At 38.1% G+C, this 26,763-nt stretch overlaps 1 protein-coding gene across 1 annotated transcript; it reads right to left on the reverse strand.

Moving 5' to 3' along the window:
- Positions 1–26,733, reverse strand: GNAT3 (G protein subunit alpha transducin 3). Its single transcript, XM_056341774.1, has 8 exons — positions 25,431–26,733; positions 18,663–18,705; positions 13,738–13,879; positions 10,209–10,366; positions 6,222–6,350; positions 1,915–2,044; positions 1,556–1,709; positions 1–191 (listed from the first exon to the last, which is right to left on the reverse strand). Exons 1-8 carry the CDS (start codon positions 25,546–25,548, stop codon positions 1–3), a joined length of 1,065 nt encoding a protein of 354 aa, XP_056197749.1. The 5' UTR covers positions 25,549–26,733.
- Positions 26,734–26,763: the final 30 nt, after the last annotated feature.

Genomic DNA, 26,763 nt, shown 5'->3' on the forward strand with positions numbered 1-26,763 from the left:
CTAGAAAAGCCCACAGTCTTTCAGATTTTCTTTGATTATTATGTCTGTGACTGCATCAAATACAAACTTGACATTCTGGGTGTCTGTGGCACATGTCAAGTGAGAATATATCTCTTTATCTTCTTTCCTTATGTTTAAGTCTAGGAATTGTTTCTTGATATAATTTCCAGCATCTTCAAATGTATTTAATCCTGGTGGAGAAAACAGTAAAAGGAAGAGAAGACACTTCAACTGGTGGTTCCTCACAGCTGCTAAGAAACAAGAATTCTTTTTTTTTCCTTTCTTTTTTTCTTTCTTTTTGTCTGAAGGGAATGAACTTCATGCATTAAGTATGAAAATTTTGTATCTAAATTGCCCACCTAAATTGAAATTTTAATGTCTAACCAGAAGTCTATATTTCTGAATTGAAATGCTCCTGAGTAAGTCAGGATGAAACAGTTAAAGACCTTAGCGAGAGAGCAGAAAGTGCAAAAAACAAAAGAAAAAAAGGAAGGAGCTTAAATTCAAAGGGAATCAGGTGATGAAACTGGTGGGACGTACAAAAAATGAAGCGGTAAAGAAATGAAGAAAGAAAAAGGGAAAAAATTAGATGCTTGAATGTTCAGTCATAATTTCTTCACACAGCTTTTCTGCCTTTCAGTAGTAGTCCCTTAGAACAACAGCAGGCGTGGACACTGGCATGGTGGACTTGCTATGGGTCTGAAGCAGGATGAGGCTCCTGGAGGCAGGCTGCTGCTGAGAGCCCTCGCTGGCTCCCATCCTGTCTGAAGCCTCAGGCAGTGTAAAGTGGCATAGCTCCACTGAGTCTGGCACATAATGTTTGATTATCCCAGTGAAGCACTGAGCAATTTTGGGTTGCAGTATTGATGCATCCTCAGCAGCAGAGCAAAAGAGCTGGTTTTCAGGAAGTGCACAGAACCCATTTTCTAATAATAATAATAATTATAATATTGCTTTAAATATGTTTAATTCTGGACACTCCCTACCCCAAATACATTAGGTCAATACTAAAATACCAACAGATTTTGTTTTGTTTTCTGGCACTTTCTGATATAGCCTCATATATTCTTTTGCATCAGCTGGGAACAGCTGCTGTTTCTTATTTCCCATAGACACCACCGTGGCATACAGAAAGAGGCAAACTTCCTTTTATGGAATGGGTTTCCAAAATAATGTCAGAAAACTTGGATTCAATTATGGTGTGTGTGAGTGATAAGCCACTGACTTTTACTGAAATACTGGCTGGGTTCATGACACCACCGTTCAACCATCTGAAACTTTTAGTTCTCTCAGCTTCCTCTACCACCAGTGGAGAAAAATAAGCATCTCCAGAGATAACCCCACCCTAGGATAAACATGATGAGTAGGTGGGACTGATTGGGTTCTGGCCATGTCTGTCCCCCACCATTCTTTTGAGAGAAAGGCTAGTAGCTTAGATAAGATGTTTAGGTTTTAAATGCTTATATATAGGTGACCTGAGTCAAAGTCTCAGTCTTGAATGCACTTCCTACACCAGTCATCCAAATGTATTTTCTTCTGAAAACCCCAGACTTACCATTATACTCAGGAAAGCAGATATTCAGATGAACTTTTTTTATTTTCTCTTGAAAGAGGTCTTTTTTATTTAGAAACAGCACAATGGAAGTGGCTGCAAAGCACTTGTGGTTGCAGATGCTGTTGAACAACTGAAGGCTTTCATGCATTCTGTTCTGTTGACATGCAAAAGGTAAACATGAGAGACTGACAAATCTCATCCCTATATGTCGTTTTTACTGTAATGTTCTTTACTGGCAAGAACCAATACAGCATAATAGCCTTTAAATGGTTATCAGGGAACAGGAATAGTTCTGATACGCCACCAGAGAGTACATTAAAACTTAGCAGCAAAAGGGTTTTTTGGCTCTTCTGACTCACCACTTCTTTATCTTCCACCAGAACCATGTCATAGGCACTGAGTGCAGCACAGAATATGATGCAAGTAACTCCCTCAAAGCAATGAATCCACTTTTTTCTCTCTGATCGCTGTCCACCCACATCAAACATCCTTTGGAGAAAAAAGAATATAAGTACAATGTAAAGCACTGTCTAATAAAGACATAGTTGTGCTGTTAATGTGCAGAGTGCAACTGGAGATGAATGACAGTCAAATATCTAGCTTTTCCAAATATTGGTCTGTTTCTATTCCCAGCAGGTCAAGGCATACTATTTATAATTTGTGGCTTTGTAGTGGGCATAAAATGAAACATAAAGGCTTAAATACCTGCATATAGGAAATAGATTCAGTACTTTCAGGTGGCACTCTGCGTTGAGGAAATGGGGCTTTACGTAAAAGCTCAGTGCAGAAGTAAGCTCTGCAGGCAAGGATTTGTTCAGGACAGAGTTCGTACGCGAAACAGCGACAAAAGACCCTCAAATCCAGAGTCATTTTTTACTTCATAGTTTTGCTTGTAGTGAACTGACACATTGATCTGTAAGGCATGCGACTGGAACCCAGTCACAGGCTGACCCACTGGCTGTGTTTAATTGAATAAAACAGTCATCTATTCATTGCCCTGGTGCGATCACTTTGCTAGCTAAAGGACTTGCAGCACATGTTTGTGTGTATGTGGCCTTTGCCCTATCAATCTCATTAGTTGCTGTTTAAGAAGGAATTCATGGAGAGCAAGAATCCCTTTATTTGCCGAGAGGAAAAAAATGTAGGGCTGTCCTCCTCTGCATTAATTTCCTTCAGTCTTTGCCAGAAATCACTACTTTGGGTAGAATCATACAGAATTTTTATGGACTTTATATTGCAGTCCAAAGCCAGCTGAGCATACCGAGCTGGGACCTGGTTAGGACCCTAGTTAGGGCCCAGCTGAGATGGAGCTGTTGTCAAAGCTGCCATTGTTCTGCTTAGCACTAGCTTTCAAAATTCCCTTTAGATTTGCAGTTCTTCAGTGACAAGGGATAGATAGTGCTTTCTTTTCACTAGTTTTCTGAAATAAAAGGTGCCAAACTTGAACATTTTTCAAGTGCATTAGAAAAGAGGAAAAACATGTGAAAAATCAAATTTATCCTACCCTTAATTTTTCTGTTTTCACTTGTGTGCACAATGACTTTTCCCTGTGCTGCCTGTTGTTGAACTTATAACTGTAAAACCTAATCCCCTGTTGCATTATCTCTTCCTTCAAGAAAATGCATTAGATCTTACTCTCTGGATGTATCTCCTTCAGTATCTGAAAATGAAACACAACTCAGTTTTTATAGCAATGAAAATATTGGGATTCAGAATGAAAAAAATCATGTCAGTAATAAACAGAGCAAGAATAATTCGTTACTGAAACAGCATTTTTTGCAGTATATTGATCCTCTGTTTTCTTCACCATCAGCACTGCAGCTGGTGGAAACAAAAGTTATTGTTTATCATTTTTCATCCTGCTTAGAAGAAATGAAACCCTTCCCAATGCTGGAACTGTTTCTGCAGCTGAGGAGTAATTAGAGAAAAAAAAAATTCTAGTACATTTTGTCTCTTTATCTGATCATTGGGTGTCCATAAATGTGAATTATTAGGAAATCAGAAAGCTGTTGTGGAGCAAGGTTTTAATAGTAATGGCATTCTTCCAAGCATATCTTCACTGGGTTCAGTATGCCTACTGAAGAATGATGTCAGTATGAATAAAGGGCCTTGACTTTTGGTTGTGATTAGCACCCAAAAGTCACCTGCCATTATATGTCTTCCTTGATTTGTGGTATGTAACTGAAATCAGGGTTATGGGGTGGGGAAAAGCTTCAAAATTTAATCTGCAGTGAAGTTTTGCAAGCATACGTCATCATACAAATCTGTATTCACTGCCTGCAAACTTTTAGCATGTCCTTGTGAATATTTATGAGAAGTCAGTTAAAATAGAGCAAGATCAAGGCCAGAGGCAATGCTTATGAGCAGTTTTTGTTGTACTAACCTTAGTTTACTTAGCTCTTCTCATGTCAGCCCAAAACTTAACATAAGCACATGTAGAAATGAAGTCCCTCTGTGACTGGTAGAAAATGTATTTCTGAGATGATCTTTTTCGTTTACCAAGACAGTCAGAGTTAGCCTTGAAAGCTTTATATTTTTCCAGCACTGCTCTTGGAAAACTTAGGTAGAGATATGGTGCTAGCTGTATATTTGTCCTAATGATATATATAGTGAGACCTGAAGACTGAAGCTTGCCTGATTTTAGTAAAACTCCGACTAGCACATCAATGGAAACAACAGCAGGAGAGGACCTATGAGGATCAGACCTTCTTTTAAAAATATTTTAGTTATGTTGTGAGCTCTGGAAATCAAAACCAATGTTAGTGAAATAAACTGAAGAGCTCAAGAAAGCTAAATTATACTAAACCAGCAAAGAAACCACTGAGAAGACAGCAAATAACAGGAACTGTTGTCTGTGCAACTGTAATTCAGTTCCCTGGAGCAGTACTGGGATTTAGACTTTTACTGCACAGATACAAAATGTTTTCTGCCTCATTCAGTTCAGAAGAGGGACAAGTGTTTAGTGATTGAGGCATCTGCTCATGTTTTTTTTAATCTATGTATGGCTTGTGACCCGAAGCCTCTTTGAAGTATATTTCAACCAAAACTCACACTGAATGTGGAAGTGTTCCTCTCTTGATAGTTGTTTCTATGGTACTTATCAAAATGCAGAGTCATCAGGATCCCCCAGCTGTTTTGCGTTGCTCTGGCAATACAAAGTAGCAGTAACTGACTGGTTAAGAGGGATTTATAGCTGCTTTGCATCCGTATGGCAGCTCAAAACCCTCAAGACTATTTTGTAGTGATTTTAACTGGTGTTACTCAAGTGCTTAAAACCACCAATGAATTTACTCACATACCATTACTGTGATGTGTAGCAGAGAGGCTAAACACAGTGGGTTTTGTGTTTGTGGTGGCATTAGGAGCCTTCCTCTTGTTTGCAGACACTTAGGTAACAATTCTCAGTTGTGCTGCATTTCAGTTGGACCTAGGTGCTAATCCTGATATTCTAATATCAGGACTGGTAACATTCATGTCAAAGAGGGTTTGCACTCTGATGATTTTCTTTCTCCATCCTGATTTTCTTACATAAACTATGACTGTAACTGAAGGTGCTGAGATTTCCAACGTACAAAGCTGTCTGCAAATACATTAATCAGAGAAAAAGAAGATGATGTCTATGACATCGCATTGTAGTGTTTGTGGATAAGTGATTAATTTTAATGTGTGACCAGTGTATTAATAGGAGATAATAAATTATTCGCAGGGCATCTACTTCTGAGTCTTATGTTGTATATGTAATTTCTATTATGTCAAAGCATCTGTGTGGTAGCATAGGTGGTTTTGGGGCTGTTAATTGCCACATTAGAAAAAAAAAATAAGCCAATGAAAAACGTAAAATTTATAATCCTGGTGCTTTTACACTTTTAGAGGATACACTTGTCTAACTGTACAGACAATTTCTTCTATAGACTACATTCCTCAATATACACCTCAACATTTAAATTAAGAATGAAATAGAATCCAATCCATAGAGAAAAGCATTATAGAACACTGAAACTGTCATAATTTGTTCAAATAAATTTTCATGTGGAATTAGATGTTTTTAATTGGTTCACCAAGCATAACAAAATCTTGAGTATCTAAAAGTGTCAATTATTTTCAGTCAAATTTCTCAAGACACATTATATTCAAGATTTTTTTTAACATTTTGCTTTTTATCTTAAATGAGCATGAAAGCATGCATGCTAATACTGAAATTTCCCATGGGACAGAAATCACTATTTTTTTGCCAACTGTAATGCATTCCATTGTTAAGAGCAGTTATTTCCGTTCTCAAAAGAAGAGAGTGAAAGGTTGAGAGTGCATTCAAATTAGTAGTCATCAAATGTTTTGCATGCTGTTAAGGACATTTAAGTAGGCAAATTTCATAAATGTCTCAAACGATTATTCAAATGGCAGGATACAAATAATGCTTTTTAGACACATATGTAAAAATGACCTTTTAGAACCTGATATTCTGAGATCACTTAATAATGATCCATTATATGCTTAAAACTGGAGCACTGGTACTAAAGTATCTTGCTTTTTCAGCTCTTTCAAATATTTAATAAGAGTGAATTCAAGTATATTACAGCGGGATTACCAATAATATAATAGGTCACTACTTTTCAAAGAAAATCCTTAAGATAAAACCACAGAAAACTGTCAGATATGGGGTTTGTACCTGAAATTCAAATCCTTGAAAGAAAACTGAGTCTCTATAATCCCAGTTGTTTTCACTCGGGAGTGCAAAACGTCTTGCTCACTAGGCACGTAGTCCGGCATTGATAACCTATCCAAATCGTTGAGGTAACTAAGGAGAGTAAAGGAAATGGTGACTGGTGAATTCAACAGGTAAAACAAATATTATGTAATCGCTTCCTATTGAGCTGCTTTTAAGTATTTTATGTAAATTACACATTTAAATACCATAGTCTTGGATTTTATACAACCTAGATCCACAATCCAGAAGCTTTCTTTTTCTCTTTTTTTCTTTTTTTCTTCTTATATATAGAAGTGTAATTTAGGTGTATATAATAAACATCTTTCTGAGAATTTTCAGTTCAGGAAAATCCTCGTTTTCCTCAGGGATGGTAAAAGCCCACCTTGTCAGGAAAGGGGTTTTGTCCATTTGCTGTCAGCAAGTGGGAATTGCCACCACAGGGGACGAACCTGTCCTGAAAGCAAGCGTCTTTCAGAAGCAGATTGACCAGAAGTTATCACATACTATCAGACCTGTTGTAACAGTATCTTCCTTCCTACGTGAAAGGGGAGACATAACATTTTGGAGGAATTCACATTTAGGGGCTGTTTCTCTGTAGACCTATCAGTTTACAAGAGGAAAGTACATGGTAACTTTTTTCAAAAAAATGATTTTGTAATCAAAACCAGAAGCTTCAATGAAGCTGAGGACCCCCTAGGTTAGTGCTCTCACAACCCCCTGGAAAAGAGTAGGCTATCTGGTTTTACATCTGGCATACAGAGATAAAACCTGCATGAAATGGGAATCCAACTCTGACCTTGAAGCCTGTTCTTGTCCTACCACCAGCCCTTCTCCTGTCTCTTCCAGGGGCACGCAACTTTCTTGAAATGGCTGGATAGAGCCTATGAATCTTACTGTCTGGTCTAGGAGTCTGTGTAAAGAGGTTATGAACTGACAAAAGGAAAAGAAGTGGTGATGTCTGGGTAGATTCCTACCTTTTAACTACTAATATTCAAATAAAGAACAAAGCCAAAAGCAAGGAACCACATAAAGTCATTGAAGAATTTTCAAGCTTTTGGTATCCCAGTTGGAACCTTTCCATTTGTAGCTTCTTGTCTCTGACAAACAGAGCACAGTCTCTCTAATATTTATTAAGCTTCATGCTTTTTTTTTTTTTTTTGTTCTTCTCTAACACAAAGTCTGCCCAGCATGAAGTTCTGCTGTTCATTTTATCCAGACAACTACCCAAACAAACCTCACAGCTCACCATCCTTGTCTGCAATATTTAATACTTCCATAAAAAAAAAAATTAAATTAAAAAGATTTTTAAAAGGTTAGAATCTTCCAAATGGAGATTAGTAAGTAATGCTTGAAAATGAGATTTTCTTATTTTAAAATAACAAGGAGCACTGGAGTTGATCTGATTATTTAAATGTTTGCCCATCATTTGAGTCTAGGAAACAGCCTGTTTTTTTAAAAAAATGCAATATATCTCTGGTTCTCTGAGTAGAACCTGAGGCAAACTCATCTCAGCTCACCTTAGTGGAAGGCAGAAACAAGACATTTTGCAATTCATAAAACATGTAAGCTCTAGAATAAACACTAGTATATAAAATTCGTTATAAATATCTGATACTTCTTAGTCACAAATACCTGAATCTATTTCAACACAGCCAATTGTAATTGTATAAAAACTTAGATGAAGTTAATTGTCTAGTTAATGCAGCAAGAGAGGCACCTTCAGATTCTTCCTAGAGTCTTAGGCAGCTCCAAGGGGACACTACAGGCCGACTCTCCACTGGCAAAAGAGAGGATGCAAACTAGTAGGTTAGTCTAAATGTTTGATCTTTCTTTAACTTGAATTAGGTGACAATTGCCTGAGAGGCAAATGGCTGAGAAAGCAAGAAGCACCATGAACTACTGGTAACTATACAATGACTTTTAAGATCATGATTTATAACCCTGATTTTGCCCCTGCCTTACCCATCACTCCATCTTGAAACAGGATTAATTCCAGGTGAGTCTAAAAAAGAAGTTTGTCATGCAGGGGATTTTCTATTATTCAAAAGATCTCTTTTTTCTCAATTAAAACACACAGAGGAAAGGCAATGATCAAATTTCATTAGCATGAATTAATAATGAAAAGACTAAGAGAAGGTAACTCAGAAAGTCAGAGTTTACACAGTATAAATCAATACTCTGTCCACACTGATTCACAGAAGCTGAGAAACAGGGTTTTGGTTTTAAAAGAAATTGAAGTATAGCATTAGATGGCTGATTGACTCTAGCTAGTTTTGAAGGGATCATTAGAAGCCCAGCATCAAGGGCAAAAATTAGGTTGATTTTAATGGTTCAGAGCGAAAGGCTAGATTTTCAAGAAGCATCAGGTACCAGCAGATGAAGACAGAACGTTAGTGGGATTTTCGGAAGTGTTCAAGCAGATGAAAAACATACCACTGTTGTTTTTCATGTAACTGTAGCAATAAATAGATTATTGGCTCTTTTACAGTATGTACTAGCTGCCTTAAATACTGAAAACTTTTGCAGGTGGAAACATGACACAACCCATAACACTCAGAGGGAATTACTTTAGACTATCATCTATTTAGGCTATGAAACCCAAGCTGCCAGGAATAGTGTACATGCTTTAGAATGTTAGCGGGTAAGCAGGTATTTTCCCCTGTTTTGGTTTTTTTTTTCTTGTTGTTGTTGGGGGTTTTTGCTTGTTTGTTTTAATTTCAAGAAGTGTTTTTTTTTAATCATAATGACTGACTTGTTACAGGCTTGTGGCGCTGGGTCAGAGAGGCTGTGCTGGGAAAACACACGCCGCTCTGTAGCATTGCTATAGAAATACAAGGCTGCCGTAAAACACCTCCCTATCAGGCACAGATCAGCAAGGCAATATTTCCTTTAAGTATCTTGCAGGAAGGTCTTCATTCTTGTTTTGAAGATATAAAGAGCTGAAGAATTTTGAATATTTTCAGGGTATATCCCTTCTGCTTTCTGCAGGTAGCGAGCTGTTGCTGCCTGCAGTTCACCCAGCTCCTGGCCTGGGAGGGACAAGGGACACCCCACAGCCCGGGGGGATCACCCTGCAGGTGCCCTCAGCCTGCAGGAGAAGCTGCAGGAGCAGAGAAGCCTCCAGCCTCTCGGAAGGTGGACCTCACCTGGGACAACCCTCTGCCCTAGGTCTAGAGTCAGACTTAAGCAGGCTGGGAGAACTCTGAGCCTCCCTTGCTGGCCTGGTGTGAGCTTAGGGAGAAAGCAGCAAAGCAGGACCAGTGTAGCCAGTGGAGCAACCAAACCAGGGACTCCTGAAAAGCCTAAGCTTGACTACATCTAATTGAGGAGATGTACCCTGGCCGAATGGTGACCCTTTGTGGAGCTGGAGCTGAACAGCCCTGGTCCTGTGCTTCTCTGCCTGCCAGCTCCCGGGCCGCAGCAGGGGAGCGGGGGCCGTGGGGCTGGGGGGCGGCTGTGGCACCACCGGCCAAGAGCGGCTGGATGCTGGGGCGGTGACACCACCTGTGCAGCCAGGTTAGTTTATAGGCAAGTGTTTACAGTTTTCTCCAGGCTTATGTTTAGCAGCTTGAAATGTATACATTCAAAGTAGAACTCTAGGTAAAACCTAAGCTGTTTCAGTTCACCCTTTCTCTCATTATGCCAATCTTTGAATTAAAAAAGAATAGAAATATGAATAGAATATGAAAAGAATAGGCTCTTTTTTTTAGAGTTTAAACAAGCTCACAGGAACAATTTGTTCCTTGTTTCCTCTTGTTTCCTTCAGTTAAACATTTCTAATGTATTATAAACATTAACAAACCACCTCATTCTTTTTCAGGCTAATGAGTAATAACTTTTGTAGGCCATTTATTCTGCATGTGAGGAAGATGTCTTGTCACAAGCCCTCTTACACTGTCCATAACGGTAATGGCCAGCTGCTCAGCGCCTGCAGCTGGGGTCACCTACTAGGCTGCCGAGTCGTTGAGCTGGTACTCCGCTGCCCTTGCGAAGCAGGCCTGAGTCCCACCATCGCTCCACAGTTGTTTGATGAGTTCAACCAATTCAGAAGACATGTCGCCATCCTCCAGAGCTGTTGCCATGGCACACAGTTTCCTTTCGTCTTCCTAAAGAGAAAATCTACAGTAAATATTGTGCAAGCACACTGTGCCCCTCCACCTCCTTGAAGACATGATTAGTTTACAAGGAGATTTTCTCATTTTCACTGATTTTTCCAGGTAGCTGTACTCGCCTTTGCATGTTAGCATCCATCTACAGGCTCACTTCCCTTTAGTCAGTGCCAAGGTTAGACTTAAAACATGATACAGTTTTCCTCTTTTTATTGTTCATTCAGGTGCTCAGTTTCATCTTACCATAGGTATTCACAAAAGCTTTGACTTGTAGGAAGGCTTTTATTGTAAGACAGAGTAGTGGGGTACCAAAAACTAAATTCAAAAGAATATTTAAAGCTTAAATATAACTACATCAAAGCAGAAATATATAGCTAAATATATTTTTGAATGTATTTGGAAGAAAAAATTTCTAGCTGTAGGCCACAGTGAGAAATGTGGCAAAGTGAATATAACTATTTCCCATATGTTCTTTTATTTGGAAAAAGAAACCTCCAACTGAGTAATAAATCCTAAGTACTTTAAAAGTATTATTCAGTAATTTCTTCCTTTTGCTGTCAATCCAAAAATACTTCAAGTAATCTATTGCATTAAAAATATTTCTTCTCAGTGGTTAACAGCTCAGGAATGTAATGTAAATAAAGAGCATGATTAAAATAGGGTCATTTGATACACTGTTGGAGCAGTGGATAATTATAGAACATAATTCCTTCCTAGCTGTATAAGTAGACAACTGAAGTGACTTGCAGTCAATAGTTGCAAAAGTATAAATGGATTCTGACAGACACTCTTCTGGCAGGGAGTATCTTTTATTCCAAAATATGAAACATCTTCACAGTAATTTGTAATACTTGTTTTAAGCATGTACTATATGTTTCAATAGAAATTGCAATTTATGGAGACTTTGTAAAAGTGCGAGAATGATCAAAAATAAAACACTGCAGGTTTTCTAAACTATTGGAGAAATTGAGTTAGCATGAAAAAAAAAAAGAAGAAAAAGGAAGGAATAACCACTAAAGGACGGCCTTAATTTGAAAGACGAAGGAGGACAGCCATGCAATTACCCTTCTACATTAAATTTGCTCCATCTACACCCTCATCCTTGCTCAGAGCCAGGATCAGCAGAACTGAGTCACACTTTCTCATGTGCACCTTGTCTTCAGGGCTGCTCTCCAGGGCACACACTTGTTCAGCTTCAAGATATGAGTTGGAATGTTCCTTCCTTCAAGCTGCCACATATCATTTAATGATTATAGCTATCCTCCTGCACTGTTGGGTTTGCTGGTTGAATAGCCTATAACGAGAAGCCTTGAGCTCAGCCCATCCAGGTATATGGTAAACATTCACAGATTATTATGCAAAAGGTGGCAACTATGGATTTTGATTCTTACGTAAAAAAGGAAGATAGCGGCAGACTGAGTTAATCATAACCTTGATTTATATAATGTTTTGTTTCTCTCTGGCATTTAGACAGACTTCAGATGATTTTCATATTAAAAATAAATTGCAATGGCACTTTAGGAAGAAAAAAATACCTCTCTCCCCAGAACAGATGTTCAAAATTATGTGCTGAGGCACTTTCAGGACCACTATGAGGTATTTGCAGGCAGTCCTGAAATATGGGTAAATCCGTTGCTTTTGGGTGACTTTAAGCAGCTAAATTGGGACCAGAACACAGCAAGAACAAAGTCCAGCTGAAATCAAAGCTTACATCAAAACAACTCAAGTTTTTAAATGACATACGATTTTACAGAAAAGGTAAGCTAAGTTTGTTTTTGGAATAAAGGGCAATGTTTACTGCCGATGAAAATAAATGTGACCAAAATTTCTGTTTTCTTTAAAAACTCAGAACCAGGTTAGTCTTATGTGCTTCTGGGCGAAAAGAAGGCAGGCACTGCAAATAGTTTGTACAGGTGTATTCAACTGTATTCCTAGAGGCCTGTTCTGCCAGTGACAATAAAAGTAGGCTTACTGTGCTGGAAATGATAAACTTATAGAACCTGTAGTTTCAGCATTTGGTTATATGTAATGCTAAGAAATTAACTGAGCTATTTAACAAAAGTTTTCACTTCCCAGTTCCCCAGGCTGTGAAATCCCTTGAAAGTAATGAAAGAAGTGGCATAGATGACAGACAATGAGTGAACACGTGTAAACCTCTCAGAAGGTTTAAAGTTTGGCAGGGCTGAGAAAAGAGACTGAAGTCCCGGGGCACAGGCAGAACATAACTTAATTACAGGTGGCAGAGCCTGACCCACGTAGTGGATATCAGAGGCTGAGCCTCAGCCACAGGGCCTGTGGGTAGGTGCTGCCAGGTTTGGCCGTCTTGGGCCATGTAGATTGGTGGATGGGTCCTCACACAGTGCACATGTCTATTACAATTGAGAGACAGGCCAAGTCACAGCACATTCACACGGGGCCTGTTGGCTGTGTGCTGCATTTGGACACCGTTACGTTTGTTTGAATGACTTGCATTCATGGACTCTTAAAAGTATACAGGAAGAAAACATTTAGTTTATATTTCGTCAAAGGACTGTATGAGCTTTAGTAATGTCTGAAGTTTTATCATTTTTTGGGTCAAAGTAGCACATGTCATTTTAATGAAATGTAGACTTCTGGAAAAAGAAAAGCTCTTTCAGATAAGTGAATGTATTTCCCTCTAAGGCAAACCTCTAGGGGATAGGCAGAATTCGCTAAAACTGCAACCAGCTGATATTCTGACAGGCATTTGAGAAATTCTCGTCAAGGTCTGAATTATAGGCAATAGACTAAATCATTGCACTGAGAAGAAAAGTTGTTTTTCCTTCTGTCCCTGAAAATTCAGGGTGGTAGCCAGAAGATAGCAGATCTTACTGTGGCTTTTGCTGTATGTGCTTGTGCACAGGATTGCTAACTATGCCAGGAAGGTCAGGCTCTCGGCAGTGCCAGTACACCAGTGCTGCATCCATGCAACGGGGAGGGCTCTGCTCCAGGAGCAATACCAAACTGAAATATTCCCAGCATCTCTAGATAATCCTTCCTTACATGGCTGAGCCCCAAGGTTTGTTCATAAAAGGGCAATATCTATTAATTTCTCAATAGTAATAAGTAAGTGACTAAGCAGCTAAGAAAAGGTTGTTGGGGTTTTTTTTATGTCTTTGCAAGTTGAACATTTCTTTTGTAACAAACAAAATGACTATTTATGCAAAGGTTAGACCTCAGGCATCAGTCATGAGAAAACAAAAATAAGTAAGGACATCTTGTCACATGTAAGTCAAGCAGTGCTTAGTTTTCACTGTCATAAAACAAATACTGAACCCTCTTTGTTCTACCAGCCTCTACAAAAAAATGTATTCTGATGCTTATTTCAAGAGAAAGGGTGTCATACTCACAATTCTAGCTGGGTTTTCATAACTGATTCCTAACTTAGTCATTGCTTTCATGATAGACAGGATAGACTGCACTGCATTACTGTAAATGATGGATCTGTACTCCATGCGTTCCTGGTAGGTGAAACCATCTTTATGGATAATCCTGGTGCAAAAATAGAAAACAAAAAGTTTATGAGATGCATTTAAAAAAAAAAAAAAGAGCAATGAAAAGTTGGATCAGATGTTTTTGTGGTCAGCATGAGAAAGAACTGAATCCATCTGGCCCATGGAAAAGCATTTATCAATGGTTGATCTGCCTATTCTGCTGGAACAGGTAAAAAGCAATTCCTGCAACTATGTGAGGTTAAAATTTATGAGGCTGGGTTTTGGCTTCCCAGTCTGGTGAATACATGTTGGTTTTTTGGCTTGTGGATCAGTATAAGATAATGTATGAATCCAGAACGAGACCCAGGCCCATTCCTGTGTATGCATAGCTGCTTAGATCCCAAATATTTTATTGTTGGCATCTGCACAATATTAGTCATGGGCTGTCACATTGCTCATGTAATCATTCTCATTTTTATTTGGAATCTTACCTAGAGTGGAATAATTATTCCAGAAATATTTCTACACTGTGACATCCTGCCTCAAGAAAACAAAAAAAAATCTTTAATACTTCTTTGTACATCAGTTACAATTTCTAGTTATTGAAAGGTGTTACTGTTGTTATCTACAGGCTTTGGGGACATAGATATTACTCCAGAGGATTTGGCCTGTATTCCAAAGGACAATGAACCTTAACAGTCAAATTCAATTAACCTAACCCTGACAGAAGGATTATAATTTCATAATTCTCCTTGATAGGGAATGGCATGCGGTTAAAGTTCTCCAAGATCACTTTGCAGATTGTATTATGACTTAGAGACACCTTTGTCCATGAGCTGTGAAAAACGCCACCTGTTTTGGTGTAGCGTATTCTCAATTAAGAGACACCAAACTCTGTTCTTCCCCATCTCAGTCATTCATTGATGAAAGCCAGGTTATTAAATAAATCGTTTCTGGGGTTTGAGGTTGGGTTTGTTTTTTTTTTTTTTCCCCATGTCTCTTGCCATAGTTACAGTCTGGACAGGGCTACACAGGCAGAAAGGGATGACATGAAAGGACCTGACAGGTTAGCCCAGAATGCACATAGGTGTGTGTCCTGGGGAGACTTTCACTTCAAGGAGAGAAGCCAGCCCTTTCAGAAAATAATTCACTCTCACACACACATGCACAAAGCCCGTATCACAACTGAATGTGTCTTAATATCTCTCTGACTGATGGGTGTCAGAAAATTCGAAAGTTGCATTCTTGTGTCTGTAGGAGTAGCATCTGTAGGAAAAAAGGGTTCTCTAAATGCTTCCCCAATCACTTCTCGACTGGGCAAATCCATAAACTCTGTTTTGAAGCTTTGGGGTTTTTAATGCTGTGTTCAGCATGAATCCAAGATTCAAATTACAGGAATCCTGTTGAAATTGGGAGAAAGACAAAGGGGAGCTGTGTTATGCCATCTGGTACCCTTACACCGGTACTGAGGCATATTCTTCTCACTCTTACCCTCACTACCTGTGAAAGCAGCAGATTATCTATAAATCATGGAATGAAGTAGCTAGAAATGCAAATCCCATGAAGCACATGAACTTGGTTTAACTACTTTGTGTGTCTCACAGCGGTGGCCATAACTGGATTTCTGGGGAGGGTGGGTGTTTTGCCTGTGGCTGCAAAAATCTGTGATGAGAAAGAAGGAAAGGCCCTAACACAGTCCACATATAGCTATTTTACATTTTAATGTAATTTTTTTTATTATTATTTTTTTACCTTTGAAGAACAGAGGAAGGAAGAAAATATAAGATTCTGAAATGCGACTAGATTCTGTAATTACAGGCAGAAAACTTGGTTTTGTCTGAGGCTTTTAATGGTTTTTTTATTATTATTTTTTCTTAATTATTATAATTACATCGTCTGGCAGAAGGCATGTTTGCCAACCTGTTAAATCGGTGGTGAATTTTGCTGCTTTTATTGAAGATCTGTAATTTTTAAGGAAGGATTGTAGAACAGGCTGACATCTTGTGTGGCCAGAAGGAGAATGTTAGCAACTGGAAAATTTTGTTCCCTGATCCTCCTTGAAAAAATAAACAACCTTTAAAAAATAAATGCAGGATGCTGAAGGCATGAGGTGTTAGGCTACCAGTCGTATCTAAATTATATTTCTATTGGACAAAAAAAGTTAATCTCCTGGGTTTTGTTTGTTTTTTGTTTTGGTTTTTTTTTTTCATGAAAGGAGGGCTTCTCACCAGATTCAGTCTCAGAAGGCATGATGGGTTACCAAATAGTTTCCTGCTGTTCATTCACTGAATTATTTGTGGTATGTTTGTACTGCTAACTTAGAGCACTGCATAGAAATATTCAACCTGGTTTTAAAAAGCTTAGATCACACATTGGAAATGATCTAGTCAGAAGCACAGAGCTCCAGAGAAGCTTATTTAGTTTTCCTTTTTAGTTCTGCCTCATAACCATCGTAGCCTTTTTAGGGCCTTGCAGCATATTTATATTTTGATCACCGGATGATATTGTGCAAAGCTCAGTGGAAGGATTTATCTTCGACTGAAACCTTCACTCTTGAAAGAATGAGGTTTATGAATTAGCAAATTGTATTAATAGGAGTAAAATTACCCTGATTTTAGTGGAAAATTGTATTTTCAGCAAAATTATTTCTTTTGTAAGCAACTATCAGTCTTTTCTAGAAAATGCTATGCTTAATTGAAAAAATTAATAACTGATTTTTTTTTTTTACTAAAAAACCTCTTTTAAAAAAGTCCTTGGTTGTGACAGAAAGATGACATTTTATATGAAAAATTGTAATTTTCATGAACAGTTTTCCTGTCAAATAATTAATATTTGTGATCAGGTTGATAGCTCATAAATGCACAGGGCTTTAAAGATAGCTCTCAGCTTTGCAGCTTTCTGCTTCCTCCTCATTGCTGTTAAAAGTTACCAGCCTTGTTAAAGTGTTCAACTCCGAGGAACATCTTTAATCCGCTCCTACCTGGGGAAGCTCTGAGCACAATACATTTCAATGGTTTGCTGAATAGGGTGGGCCTCCTGATTGGAACTCAAAACAGAAATAGTTATCCATCATTTAAATGGAACAAAAAAGTTAGCAAAGTATTTATGGATGGTTCTGCATCTGTCTTATTACAAAATGAGCAGATTAAATAGTAGAAAATTGCTTTTAGGACGTAATATTTTTAATTAACTCTTTAAATTAAATAGATAATATTTAATTTATATGCATTATATAGATTTATATGTTTATATATTAATATAAATATTAATTAATATATTATATAATAAATATAGATAAATAAATAACTTTTAAATGCATTGGTGAAGATATGAAATAGGAGAATTTAAATTTGGAATAGTATTACTGATTTCATAAAACTGCTTGATTTTTACACGGCAAGAGATCGGTGCTTAGAAAGTGGAGTCACGTCTAAACAGTTGCAGTGCCTGTGTAATTTTTTTTCTGTGTTTGGACAGGTCTAGGGAGCCGACCTGAACACTGTCTATGAAAATAAGGCTAGATATAACAGCAATATTTTAGCAGGTTACACAGTGAAGGAAGGCTTTTGCTGCCTGTGTAAGAACGGTCTCTTGAACTCAGGTGGATTATCTGTTTAAGCCAGATACATGACTAGTATTTTGGCTACCCTTAAAAGAATAACTTGAATGAATGTAGCATTAGCCTGCTTTACTATATGTGAAAATATTGTGATAGTAAATTGTAAACGGACACCACACAAATTGGACCGTCCTCTGTAGCCAGGCAAAATAGAGCTACTGAGTTCAATCTGTGGGGCATCATGTGTACTTTGAACAAATATCTGCAATTATTCTTGCAGTAGATTTGTGGTGCAGACACAAGATCTTCCTATCCAGATAGTCTAAATTTGAACAGGGATTTCTGCATTTGAGCTTGTACAGCCTGTTTTTTCCCCAGATTCATTATTGTATGAAAGCTTTTTAGGGTGATACTTCCCTTGCAAAACCCATGAGTGTCCCTACCCATGCTAGATGGTAGGTAGCAGCTGCCCACTGCGTAGGCTGGTGGCTAAGTATGTTCTCACCTGGCCTGCGGGAGACCTGAGAACAATTTTCTGGCCTCTGGCAGGAGCTGGAGTAAGTCTGTGGAGACCGAGAATGACCTACAGAGGGAGTACTTCAGTATTTTCTCTTGCAGTACAGTGAAATAGAATGAAATTAATAGAACCAAATAAAATTGAACAAAGGGAGATGATTCACATCATATGCAATTGAACTGTGGAACTACATGTTGTAGAATATTGTGGATGTTATTATTTTACACTGGTTCAAAAAAGATTCCAGAGAAACATAGTAATGAATTAAATGAGCGCTACCGAACACAGAGGTGCCATCTCCAGTTCAGGATGGTGCCTAAATCACAGATCATCAAATACTGTCCAGCACAAGTGTTACTGTGTGTTTGCTTGCCTGGTCTGACAATCTTCTGCAGCCATCCTTCATTAGCTACTACAGGAGACAGGATGCTAGGCTGGGTGGATCCGCCATGGCTGGTTGTCTCATACATCCATGTTCTCACTACAGGACTGTGACTCCTGCCAAAGCCAATGAAGAAGCTTCCCTGGTCTTCAGTAAGGAGTCGGACCAGTGCATGATTTGATCAGACAGATTTGATTACCAGTCCAGCTGTGTGTGTTAGTCACTTTGTGTTTTCCTTCATGTGGTTGAATAAGAACTTGATTTGAATGATGTTTCTTTGCATTTTATTCAAATAAGCATAAATATTGTAATAAGACATTAGCTAGATAGCTTATACTGCAAATACCAAATTCAACAACTGATATGAATATTCATATACTTACTTCATTTGCTTTACGATAGTGCTCTTTCCTGACTCTCCAGCACCTGCAGAAGGGGAATGTTAAAATGATGTGATTGATAGATGAATAAGCAGCAAGTATTAAAAATAACTCTATGGAACACAGATTTTTGTATCTATGAAGAGACATGCAGAGGTTTTAGATCCCCATTGTACTAACTATAACCCTCCCTAGTGTCCCTTCAGACCTAACAAGGATTAAATCCTGGTAAAAATATGAGTTCTGGAAAGGAAAAGGACATTTGAGAAGAACATTTGGTCAATTAAGAGAAAAATATAGACTCCTTAATTTAGCAAGGAAATAAAATATGGGTCATATTGATTTCATGTCTGGCAGATGGGCAGAAAAACATGAACAAACTACAGCTTCACAGTGTCTCACTCATTACATGATTTGTAGCTGCTCATTTAATGTGTATTGTGACCTTTTGTGAGCCAAACCAGCCAGTTCCATGCCCTTTAGCCAGCTCTGTGAGCAACTGGAAAAACAATGTGGAGACTTGCATGTGGTCTAGCTCATGATGCAGAGGCAGCACATGAGCGAATGTCTTGACACTGGTGTTTTGTTAGTTCCTTTGCTCCGTGGTCTTCTCCTATGAAGTAATGCGGCTGGAAGTGGGGAGCCTGCAGAGCAAAGCAGCAGATCCAGCTTGGGAACAATTCTGCAGGAAATCCTCAGAGCTGGCAGGGAGGGACCTTCTCCACTGGAAATCAGCGTGACTATCATCTTCTGTCAGAGTGATGAGTCTTGGCAAGAACTGCTAAATGAGCTGGATTTTGAAAGCACCTGAAGAGAGGATTCAACTTTGACTGTGAATCCATGGGACAGGATTCATCACTGCTTTTCTCTTTGCAGCTTATCATTTGCCTTACTGGACGATGTCAAGTACTTTTGACAAAAGAGAAAATCTGGGGCATAGCTATTTTAACTGAGGAACAAACTAATTACAGACTTTCCAAACAGATTTTGTAAAGCTAATAACATTTAAATGACAGGGATTAATTTACTTGAATGAATCACAACAGACAGCAAGCCATACGCAAAGCATTTTCTAAAATCCATTATGTGAACGGCGGAAAGTGCAAGAAAAAAATGAGCCTATGTAAAATGGTCTGATGCTGCCATCTGCCACAGTTTGGAATAAATGCAAATTTGCTGTAGATCACTTATTATCCCTCCAGTGCCCTTCTGAAGAACTTGGTAAAGTCCTGTTGGCAAGGTAGTGTTTGCTACACACTTTTTGTAGGGAAGAGAGCAGTCTGTGCTGAGAGGGCATACATTCACCACATGGAAAAATGCCAGGAAATATAATATAGAAATGAACCGCAGTTCCAGATCTGAAAAGCAAAGTTGAAATAGAGTGGGAGGTGTAATTTATATCTTTTGGGTGCATTTTTCTACCTCTGCTCATTTTTAATTTGTGATCCAGTTAATGCCTTTATCTAAACAACAGATGACTTTCAGACTTTGGCTTCGCTCTGGAGTATCACGTTAGTTGTAGCAGAATTTGCACCCCAGGAAATGGGTCACAAACAATTTACCTTGCACCTGCTTCCTTTCTTCCTTCCACGTCTTGTACAGCCTGCTCCTTTGGGCCCGGCCCCAGGGCGGGAGTGCAGGGACAGGGCTGAGTTTCCACCCACCACAATAGCCTTCAACTTGCAGAAACAGTGGCAAAAGTGCATGATGATAACCCTTACATGCCTGCGTGGGAAGCTGAAGGTAGCTTCTCTTTAGGAGGCGGTGAAAAGGGCAATTATAATGAAGCCCAGAATTTATGAATAAAAGGTGAGAACTTAGGTCAAGCTTTGCTCCTGTCCTGAAGCTTGGAAAGTTTAACTGACTTTTGAAAAACTCTCTCACTGTGAAGATTTATAGCTCAGCCTGGTAGAGACCACTGATAATATGCCATAGCCTGTATTTTGAATTTCACATATTTAAGATCCTATAGCTTTTTCAAATTTACCTGTGATTGCTGTTTCTATTTGGATGCTGAGTTTCCTTGAGATGGATAAAGGCACAGAAATCTTGGTCAGTGCCTGAAGCTCTGGCCCTTCTCCTGGGAGCTGAAAGATGTCCTCGGTGCTGGTAAGGTCAATGGATGTTTGCTCCCACAGCTTTTCCCAGAGGTCACATTCATCCTGCTGCAGGGCATATCACATCTACCTTCAGCGAGGTGCTGTACCCGCAGCACTCTGGCAGACTGTAACCTGCCTTCTTCTTGCTTTGGATATCTAAAACTGCACCTGGCCATGTCCCAAGTCCATTTTGTTTCTGGCCAGACTGGGGCTGCAGAGGGGACGCAAAACGAAGTGCCATGTGGCACAGTTGCAGGCACCGAGCTGCACAGGAGCCATCCCCCAGCAGCCTGACACAAATTGCTCCAGTGCTCAGGGACTACCTTACTCCTTCCCTGCAGGGCACCAAGGCACAGAGACCAAAGAGAGAAAAAACTGGAGGTGCCTTGAAAGGTGGTGAGAATCTCTCAAATTCAAAGGAGAACAGAACCTAGGACCTCAGCTGTAACTTGATGTTACTGTTTTTCTAAGTAGAATTTGTTTGAATAGTTGTGGAAACTGGACAGAATACAAGCCCCTTTCAAGATTAACATCTGCTGAGCCATTGAAGAAGTCTCTTTTTTATATTTTAAGCTGCTTTTGTGTCTCAGATTCAGAGTTAATATCTCTTTACTGTTATTATTTATGTGAAAGTAAAGGTTTGGTTTAGGAAAGTTTCTAGCAATAAAGGTAAGAAAATAAAAATTAAAAAAAAAACCCACAACACTATCTAAATATTTTGTTTGAAACCTGTCACAAATGCCAGTGACCATGACATAAAAGCATTTTCCTGCAAAAAGCAGGAAAATAAAATCTTCAAATTAAAATCAGAAAAGGTTTACAACTCTGCCTGCCATTCAGAGCCCTAGAAACTGTGAACTAGACTGGAAATTGTATCTTCCTGGTCCTCTTACCAAACTCAACAAACTTTCTCAATGAGAGAAAGAAAGTAGAGAAAAGATCTAAGATCATAGAATCATAGTCGTTTAGACTGGAAAAGACCTTTAAGATCATCGAGTCCAACTATTAAACTACCACTGCCAAGTCCACCACCAAACCATGTCCCTAAGCACCACATCTACATGTCTTTTAAACAGCTCCAGGAATGGTGACTTAACTACTTCCCTGGGAAGCCTGTTCCAATGCTTGATAATCTAACCCTCATTAAATTCTCACCCCCCCCGCCCCCCCCCCAAAAAAAAAGAAAGTCTGTGTATTCCAATCGATAGGTTTGTTGGGCTGACTTTGTGCTCAAAGTCTTTACTTCCAGTGGAGGTGTTAGTAACAGGAACTCAAGCCTGACTTCAGCACAACAGTACTGATTCATTGAACTGGTTTTAAGTGTGTATACTATAAACTTTTATATTCACACTACTTGTCAGAGACCTCTTATAGTCAGTGAATAAAAATATTTACTACTAAACCTAAAACAAACAAACAAACGAACAAACAGCTTCAATTTTTGACACCCTGAAGCATATATTTATATTAAATCCAGTGACCTGTGCCCTAAAAGTGAGTATTTCTTGGTAAAGTGACTTGAGGATGATCAGCTCAAGTAAGGCTGAATTTGTCCTGCCACTGAAAACCGTAGACAATGAGGCTATGGATTAATACAATGAAAACTAATAAGTTCAAAGTTTTAATGATCATTTCAACAGAAGTGAAGTTCTTGTTTCTGGGAAAGGTTCACTGTGAACATCAGCTGTTTTGGCCATGTTTGAAATGTGTGCTGTACTTTGCACACAAATAAATTGCAAGCTGTCTTCCTACAAAGTGTATAAACCGCATGTGGTGTGGTAGGCAAGATATGACCCTGATAGTAAGGAAATAAAACTTTCACCTTGGAGTTTGTTCCAGACTCATGAAACTATCTGGGTTTTTTTGAAGTATAAATATGTATAGGCTAGATTTGTGGACAAGGTGAAGGGGTGGATGGCCTTGAAAACATAGGAATACCTAACACGGAAGACTTAACCCTCAGGTGGCTCCTGGACAACTAGTGAGGAACATCAGAAAATGGCATAATTTTTCCCCTCCCCCAGTTTATATGTGCAGGTTTTATGTGCATGTCATATAAACTCTAAATTATCACCTCAACACAGATAATGTGTTTGCCCAGATCATGGAACTCAACATAAATAAATGTGGTGTCTTTGTTTTCTGGATATAATTTCTGTTTTGTAAAGGCACCAGTTGGAGGATGCAGAGAGACCAGACGAGATATTAAATAATCTCAAGAAATGGTCAGATTTTTTTTTTTTTTTTTTTTTTTTTTTTTTACATTTTAAGAATAAGAGCATAATGAAAAACTTATGATGTACATATCCATTTTTTCCTGAGTATTTTCTGCCCATCAGCCTACTACAAAAGAGACAATGGTGATATCTGGTCTGTAATACAAAGGCAACACATGGTCTGAATGAACAGAAACCTAGGACTAAGGTAGGGCTAGGCTGGTTCGCTTGAATCGAGCTGCCTTTGACTTATGAAGTGTAAGATCTGAGTATTTCAGAGATCACCCAGAGGTATGGAAAGACAACAGATACAGATCTGAACATAGTAGATTTAATATTCTCCTATCTGTCCATTTCACTGTTGACTATGGAGGGTGCTATATGGTGCCCTGTATACACATTGCTTAAGCAGCTGTGATTCCAGGTGTCCAAGAGACACTTTCACTTTAGCTGTGCAATAGGCTCAAAACAGACACATGTTTTATTCCCCCCCCCCTTTTTTTTTCTTAAGAACAAGAAAATTCAAGCTGTTAGGTCTATAATCTTTTCTTTACTCACTCAACATGTGTTTTACCAAGTCCTTGTGATATGTTGTAATAGTTCCCCAGAGAAAAAAAAAACTTAGGAAATGTTATCTGCTGACAAATTTGAATCTTTATCATGTGTGACATGAGTAAAGGAAGATAATGTAGAAATTTATTCTATAAAGAAGACTTAAGCGAAAGTATTTCAGATTCTAATGATCATCTTGTCTCAGGTAAAGTTTGCTTGTGTAGTTGATGAATCCAAAATATGTTCAGGTTTGAAATGAATGAAACAGAAATCTTTTCCACATGGCTTGCAATTAATCTCAAAGTATTTTACTAAAGGCATCTTGAGACTGATATTAATAGTGTCAGAAGAACACTGATTATATACATTAGGAAACATTTAAAACTGAAGTTGCTAATACTAAATACATACGTATGTTCCTGGAGGGGTAATTTACTTTGTGTCCTGGTGTAAGACAGCCTCCAATACTACTGCAAAGTCATGAAAACTTGAAGATCAAAATATATCATTAAACTGTTTATCTTATAAATTCCTCTTTATCTTATATATTGCTCTTTATCCTATAAATTCCTCTGAAAGGATTTCTTACATTATCCTTATGGATCAGTGTTGGGTAAGATCAGAGACAAGATGCTGGAGTAGATGGACCCTGGTTCTAGCTCAGTGTAACAATTCATTTTTGTAAGAATGTATAAAAAGTATTGAAACTTTGTGGAAGTTTAAATGAAAATGTTATTCTGTTTTCTGACCGGTTCAAGCTTGCCTCAGTGGGGCCAATATTTTGTATTAAGGTGGCACAGAAAATCCTCATATTCTCCGCTGGACTGAAAAGCTTTGTAAACCATCTGAATACTGATGGTACATAAACTGTATCAAACAGCTACTTTCCTATTATTATTTGAGGAACCTGCATGGTTGTGGGTTTTCTCTTATTTCTTTATTAATTGTAATGGATTCTCAACAGGTATAAATAGACTTTTTTGCATAAAATACAAAACAAGAGAGTTAAGCCGATTTACTTTATCTAAGGGATCTAGCTAAGTCTGAATAAATGGCAGTTTAAAAGCATTTGTAAGCATTGTGGTTACAATGAAGGAAAAAATAGAAACATTTCAATGATCAAAGACTATTTTTCTGTTCATTTGTAATCAATCTATATAAACTTCAATAATAGGCATCATACTGTCAGCATAAAAATATTAAGACAGTGGCAGTGTTATTGTGCTCTTGATTATTTCTTGTAGGCTATGCAGTACCATGGAAAAAAAGAGAGAAGAATAAAGCTATATCAAGAAAATATGCTGGCTGTTAATAAATTCATCATAGTGTGCATTAGAAGCAGTTGTCTGTGAGAACACTCATCTGTGTTCATCTCATTTCATTATCTTCCATTCTACGCTCCATAATATATTTTTTATACATTGAAAAAAGTCCTCCTAAGTCACTTTCTGCTTCTGTAAAAAATTAAGTGCAAGACTTTAGAAAACAAACAGTATCAATACCTTGTGACAACTGCGGATTTTCTGTGTAACCCGTTATCTTACTTAATCCTGCTGCAAACAAATTCATATAGATCCTTGAAATACAAAAGGTAAGTTTGTGCTACGTTCTGTGTATGTAAGCATCATAACATTTATTCTAACAGTAGTTTCTCATTTATCAAATCCTTTCAAAGGCAAGTATTTGTAATATTTAAAATTGAATACATGCAGTGACATGGCTATTTCCAGCCTGTTTCTTGTGACTGTGATTATTTACAACCAGAAAATAACTTGTGTGTGTATTACAGGATTGTCTTCAAATAAAACAGTGAAAGGTGGGAAATTCACTGTACTGAAATGTAATTCCAAAGCAAAATAACCCTTCAATGGAGAAGCGTTATGAGCAATTTCTATTGTATTTACCCAAAAGTAGTAGTTTGACTGTCCTGGCTTCCCTCTCTGCATCTGCCTGGAGCTTCTTTTCCAGTTCTCTGGATCTCCTGGCCGACTCCTTGCTCTCAGAACTGGATCCATTGCCCATCTCAAGATGTTTAAAATCCTCTGTTTGTCCAACTGATTTGCTTCTTGCCAGACTGGTTGATCTAATTCAGAAGGAGAACAACAGCCTGTGCTTAAAGAAAATTTAAAAATCCCATTCAGCCTCTGTGTTCAGCCTTCAAATCAAACAGTTCCTTTTCACCTGTCACATGGTCTGGAGATGCTATAGTCAAGGATTTATACAGGAGATAAAAACGTACTGTTGTGATGTCATAAAATTAAAATGATCCATCCAAGAGCAAAACCACAGTGCGGATAGACCTCAGTCCTTGTTTGGACAGGTTTCGCTGTCATATGCTTCAAAGAAATGTGCAGAATGCCTTGAAACAATAAAATTGGGAATAACTGTGCTCAAAGAAAAAAATTTCAGCTTGTCAGTCAATGTTTCTGCCCTGGAACAAAAAAAGGTTTATATGTCTTTGAAGTATTTGCATAATTTATTTTTCATCTTTCTCCATGGTTATAGCTCTAAATATAAATATTCTTTATTAAAATATGACAGAACTTGGATTCATATAGTTAAGACATATTTTGGGTTGAATTATTAATTAACATACATATGTTTGCTGCATTTTCCTATTATGGCAAGTACATTTATTTTCCTCTCATGGTAATGGGTACTTTGTACTGCAATTTGTAACATCTTTGGGATACTCTTCTCAGCCATTCCTTGATGAACGTGATAGTCTTCCATTTTTCTACGATTTTGTTAGCAGTTATCAGTTTTGACTGAAAGTACCACGCCTTCTTCGTGTAACAAAGGACACAGGTCAGATTCTCTGTAACGTAATAATTTCATTTTAGTTTCTTCATAGTAATACAACATACATAGCAATAGTAATACAGAAGTGTTTTATGCAACAGGGTGGAAATATTACTTGGCATGTGGTGTCGGCAGTATGTTGAGGAAATATACTCCCCTGTAATATTGTGGTAGTGGGTAAGAGGACTGTCAGGACTAAAAGATCAAAAATACTTTCTTTTTGGTTCCTTCTCTTCTGATTAAGAATTTCAATAAAATAAATCTCACTGGTGTGCAAGACTATAATTCATTTTAACATTATACTTACTTTATAAAGTACTATAATTATATAATACATACAAACATGGGATTATATTACAATCTTACAATTGTTGACTAGTAATAGTCAATAACACTCTGAATTTGCAGTATGTAAGCTCATAGTTTTTAGCCTGA

Source organism: Falco biarmicus, chromosome 5 (assembly GCF_023638135.1).
Source record: "Falco biarmicus isolate bFalBia1 chromosome 5, bFalBia1.pri, whole genome shotgun sequence".
Taxonomy (NCBI): domain Eukaryota; kingdom Metazoa; phylum Chordata; class Aves; order Falconiformes; family Falconidae; genus Falco; species Falco biarmicus.